This window comes from Benincasa hispida, chromosome 1 (assembly GCF_009727055.1).
Source record: "Benincasa hispida cultivar B227 chromosome 1, ASM972705v1, whole genome shotgun sequence".
Taxonomy (NCBI): Eukaryota; Viridiplantae; Streptophyta; class Magnoliopsida; order Cucurbitales; family Cucurbitaceae; genus Benincasa; species Benincasa hispida.
In genome coordinates, this window is record NC_052349.1 from 83,674,003 (window position 1) to 83,678,547 (window position 4,545).

A 4,545-nucleotide genomic window follows, 5' to 3' on the forward strand; every position below is an offset into this window, starting at 1 on the left:
GAGTACTCATAAGGTAGAAACTAATTTACAACACCTTAATCTGTAACAGAAAGTACTGAGACAAAAAGAGAAGTAGTAGTCAATTTATCTTTGTTTCTTCTTTCTGTTTTCTTTGTCATAACTACCAGCTCACTAAGAGCTTCTTCCATTGAAAATAAGAACCTGTATAAAAGGAAAAAATTGAGAGAGTAACGATATAGAGAGAGTGCATCCATTATGTAAAAGAAAATTAAAAGAAGAAGCAATAAAGATACCCTCCCTTTTGCACAGTGGACGTAGGCCTTTGGCCGAACCACTTAACTTCTTGTGTTCTTTCTTCCTCAACGATCGTCTAGTTCTTCTTAAGTATTGTCTACACGATCATCTAGTTCCTCTTGCATTGTCTATACAATCGTCTAGTTCCTCTTAGCATTATCTACACGATCGTCTAATGTTTCTTAGTATCGTCTACACTATTGAACTATCGTCTAGTTCCTTAGAGCATTGTCTACACGATTGAGCTTGCATACAGGTAAATGATTGAATTTTTGAAGCTCAAAGGATATTGTCTTCCCTGAGTCTTGAAGTGAAGTAGACCATTTATGGGTCTGCAAAACAAGAGAATTATAGTTAATTTGGGCCACAAGTGGTAGTAGAGCACAAAACATAACTCAAGACTGATCCGAGATTTTAATTCTTTCACACAAAGATTCAGACAAGTCAATCTTGAAGTTCAAGAATGACTACAACTAGGTTTGAAATTGAAAAGTTTGATGGAAAGACAGATTTTGAATTGTGGAAAGCTAAGATCAAGGCAGTATTGGGACAACAAAAGGCACTTCTGGCCATCACAGACCTAACAAAGTACCCTAAAACATTCACAGATGTAGAAAAAGAGATAATAGAGGTAAATGCCTATGGAACTATTGTTTTAAATGTTACAGATAATGTTTTAAGGCAAATAGTTGACCGGCAAACTGCTTTTGATCTTTGGAACAAATTAAATGAGATTTATCTCAACAAAGATCTTCTTAATAAAGCTTTCTCGAGGAAAAGATTTTTCACATATAAAATGGATTATGCAAAATCCCTCACTGAAAATTTGAATGAATTCAAGAGACTGTCATTAGAATTCAGATCAATAGGAGACAACATTGGGGAAGAAAATGAGGTCTTTATCCTACTAAACTCCTTACCAGACTCGTTTAAAGATGTTAAAGCAACAATGAAGTATGGTAGAAAAAGATCACCACAGAAGCAATTATTTCAACAGTAAGAGTTAGAGAACTTGAATTACAGATGAGCAAGAAAGATCAACAAGGAGTAAAAGGTTTGTTTTCAAAAGGGAAAACAAAGAACAACGGGAAGGGCAAGCAGAATGGGGGTGACAAGTCTAAAATCAAGTGTCATTTTTGACATAATCTTGGATACATGAAGAAATAATGTTATGCCTTGAAGAGAAAACTTGAACCAACAGAACAAAGAAGGAAAACAGACAGAGGCAGCTGTAGGGGAGAATTCCATTGTGTACTCAGATGCCTTGGCAGCAACTGAAGAGTGTGGTAAGTAGAATTCTATGGAAACTTAAGCTTGGGTTATAGATTTTGGTTGTTCAGTCCATATGACACTGTCTAAAGGGTGGTTTTGTACCTACAAGAGGTGGGATGGAGGGCTGATTTACATGAGAAATAATAATACCTGTAAGGCAGTTGGTTGATAACTGGTAGAAAAACAAGTTATTACAGCTCAAATAAGTAAAACAATGAGAGAATCCGATGGTTAATACCTGTTCTATTGACATTTTAGCATATGTATCGCATGCGTCCTAGAAATAGGAATTGTGGCATTCTACATTGAGAAATGTAGTACTGATATTTGTGTGTAGCATGATCGCATAACTTGTGCACAATCTTAGGAAATGTTAGCTAAACCCCTTCTCAACCTCTTCATCGCATACTTATCATAACTATACACTTTCATCACTCCGCATTCAACTCCGTCGCATAGGAAAAATCTAAATCAAAACATTATCCACTTCATTATTTTTACCACCGCAATAGAATAAAAAAGTGTCATATATCTACTTAGTAGTCTCTGTGTTCGACCCTGGACTTACCAGGAAACCTAAGAAGGCTTATGCTTGGATCTTGTTAGGAAAACTTGCATGATCACCGTATAACACACATCATCGCAAATTCACACCATAACACATCACAATTCTATGCATCAAGTTTTTGGCGCTGCTGTCGGGGACTACGATATAGATTGCGCTAACATCAAATCTCTTTATTTTTTTTGCAACTTTCGAGCTTTGTGCATTTCCATTCCTTCGGTAAAGGAAGAAGCAAGCGTCGCATGAGCGAAGGACATGCTCCTGAGCCTAACTACGACCCAGAGATCGAAAGAACATTTCGCATAAGATAGAAAAATAGACGTCAACAACGAGGAAGAACTTATAGAATGGCTGAACAACCGGAAGAAAGAGCCGTAAATGTAAACAACATAATGGTAAATTCTATCCTACTGGCAAATGATTGCAATAGACCATCTGAGACTATGCGTCACCAAACTTGTACGATTTCTCCCCAGGAATCATGAGATCAGCATTGGATGGATCAAGGTTCAAGATGAAGCCGATAATGTTACAAATGATGCAAACAGCAGGATAGTTCGATGGACGGTGTGGTGAAGATCTGCACGCCCATCTACGAAGCTTCATTGAAATTTGTAACACTTTTGTGTTCCCAAATATCTCTGTTGAAGAAGTTCGATTCACGCTATTTCCATTTTCACTATGCGATAAAGCAAGAAAATGGGCATACTCCCTCGAACTAGGAGAGATAACTTCATGGGAGTAGGTTGTGGAGAAGTTTATAAAGAAGTATTTCCTTCCAATAGAGAATGCCAGAAGAAGGAAACTAATCACAAATTTTGAACAAGAAGAAGAAGAATCACTCAGTGACGCATGGGCGAGGTTCAAGAGATTAGTGCACGACTGTCTGCACAATGGATTGTCGAATTGCCTCCAAATGGAGATTTTCTATCATGGACTAAATCCTGCATCGCAGACAGTTGCCAATGCGGCAGTAGCAGGNCACAATGGATTGTCGAATTGCCTCCAAATGGAGATTTTCTATCATGGACTAAATCCTGCATCGCAGACAGTTGCCAATGCGGCAGTAGCAGGCGGTCTGCTGGACAAGACTTATGATGAGGCAAAGAACATTCTTGATCACATATCGAAAAACCATGAAGATTGGCAAGAAAGCGATCAACGAGTAAAACCTAGAGAAGGTAACGCAAATGATGGTGCCATCGCATATTTGCAAGATCAGATGAATGCGATGGTGCAATGCGATAACCTCAAACATGTGACCGGTTCGATCAACCCATCGCAATCAAGGAATCAGCCCACCGCAAGAAAGGATGCAATAAAAAATGATGCGGGCGACAACAAATTTGGGGGTTGTGTCTTTCCTTGCCTAATCTTATTTCAATTTTGCACTTCTCGCATTTCAATTTAATATTGTTAAATTCTACTGTCGCATCCTTTTTAGTTTGACTCAATCTTGAATTTTTTATTACTTTATTTGGTCGCCGCATTAACCCTGTGCCAATTATGACTTCAATGATGAAATTCATGCCTTAATTTCTTACCGCATGCACTAGAGTCAAATTAATTTCAAGACAATCAATTCATGAAACATTTCTAAAATTTAGCTGTCTACCAACTTTCCTTCAAAACTATTTTTATGAAATTTCCTAAGTTCATCGCATGAGTTATTTCATCTCTCAGAAATGAGGACATTGCTGTGTGTTAAATTTGGGGGTGCTAATAGTGTTATTTTCAACCTTGTTACTTTTAGAAATTCAATTTAAAAATTAAAATAATAATAATAATAAAATTTAACGTTGAGATCAAATCTTGCTCGTAGTTGGATGTCCGCATGACACCCATGAGGGCAAGCCAAAACAAAGGTGGGAATCGTGATCAACACATAAACTAAGTGATCGCAACTCCGTTGCAAAATAAAGAGATGGGCATGAGTTTTGACTGAGAAAGAGCGCCTTGTCCGTAGTTGGATGTCCGCATGACACCCATGGGGGCAAGCCAAAACGAAGGCTGGGCACACGGATCAATGCAAGATCACAAAATGAATATCTGAATTGCGCAAGGGTCAAAATCACTCGAACACCCTGGTCTGAGAAAGTTTGATATAAATCATGCGATGTCTTAGAATCGAGTAAATATTTTTTTTAAGGTTAAACTTGTGGTCCCTAAAGGTTAGAAATATTTTAGGAAGAGATCAGGATAGAAATTAAGAAGGCATTAGTTCATGAAATTTGAATAAGGCACCTTGAGAAGTCTAGGTAGAGTAAAGGCGGTTGAATTTTTAAAGAAAATCTTTAGTTTATGTTTGAGGACAAACATTGTTTTAAATTTGGGGGTGTGATAACTGCTAGAAATACAAGTTATTACAACTCAAATAAGTAAAACAATGAGAGAATGCGATGGAAAAATAGGCAATATCATGTCCGAAAAGCACTAAACTGAAAGGAATTGTG

At 37.5% G+C, this 4,545-nt stretch overlaps 1 protein-coding gene and 1 non-coding gene across 2 annotated transcripts; one reads left to right on the plus strand and one right to left on the minus strand.

Annotated features, from left to right (window-relative positions):
• The first annotated feature begins 718 nt into the window (after positions 1–718).
• LOC120079695 lies at positions 719–1,255 on the plus strand. The gene has a single exon (XM_039034005.1). The coding sequence runs from the start codon at positions 719–721 to the stop codon at positions 1,253–1,255; it is 537 nt and encodes a 178-aa protein (XP_038889933.1).
• A 1,630-nt stretch (positions 1,256–2,885) lies between these two features.
• Positions 2,886–2,992, minus strand: LOC120070375. Its single transcript, XR_005479871.1, has one exon. It is a non-coding gene; the product is annotated as a small nucleolar RNA R71 (small nucleolar RNA).
• Between the last annotated feature and the right edge of the window lie 1,553 nt (positions 2,993–4,545).

Coding starts and splice junctions, on each gene's coding strand:
- LOC120079695 (XM_039034005.1), top strand. CDS start 719: ATGACTACAACTAGGTTTGAAATTGAAAAGTTTGATGGAAAGACAGAT.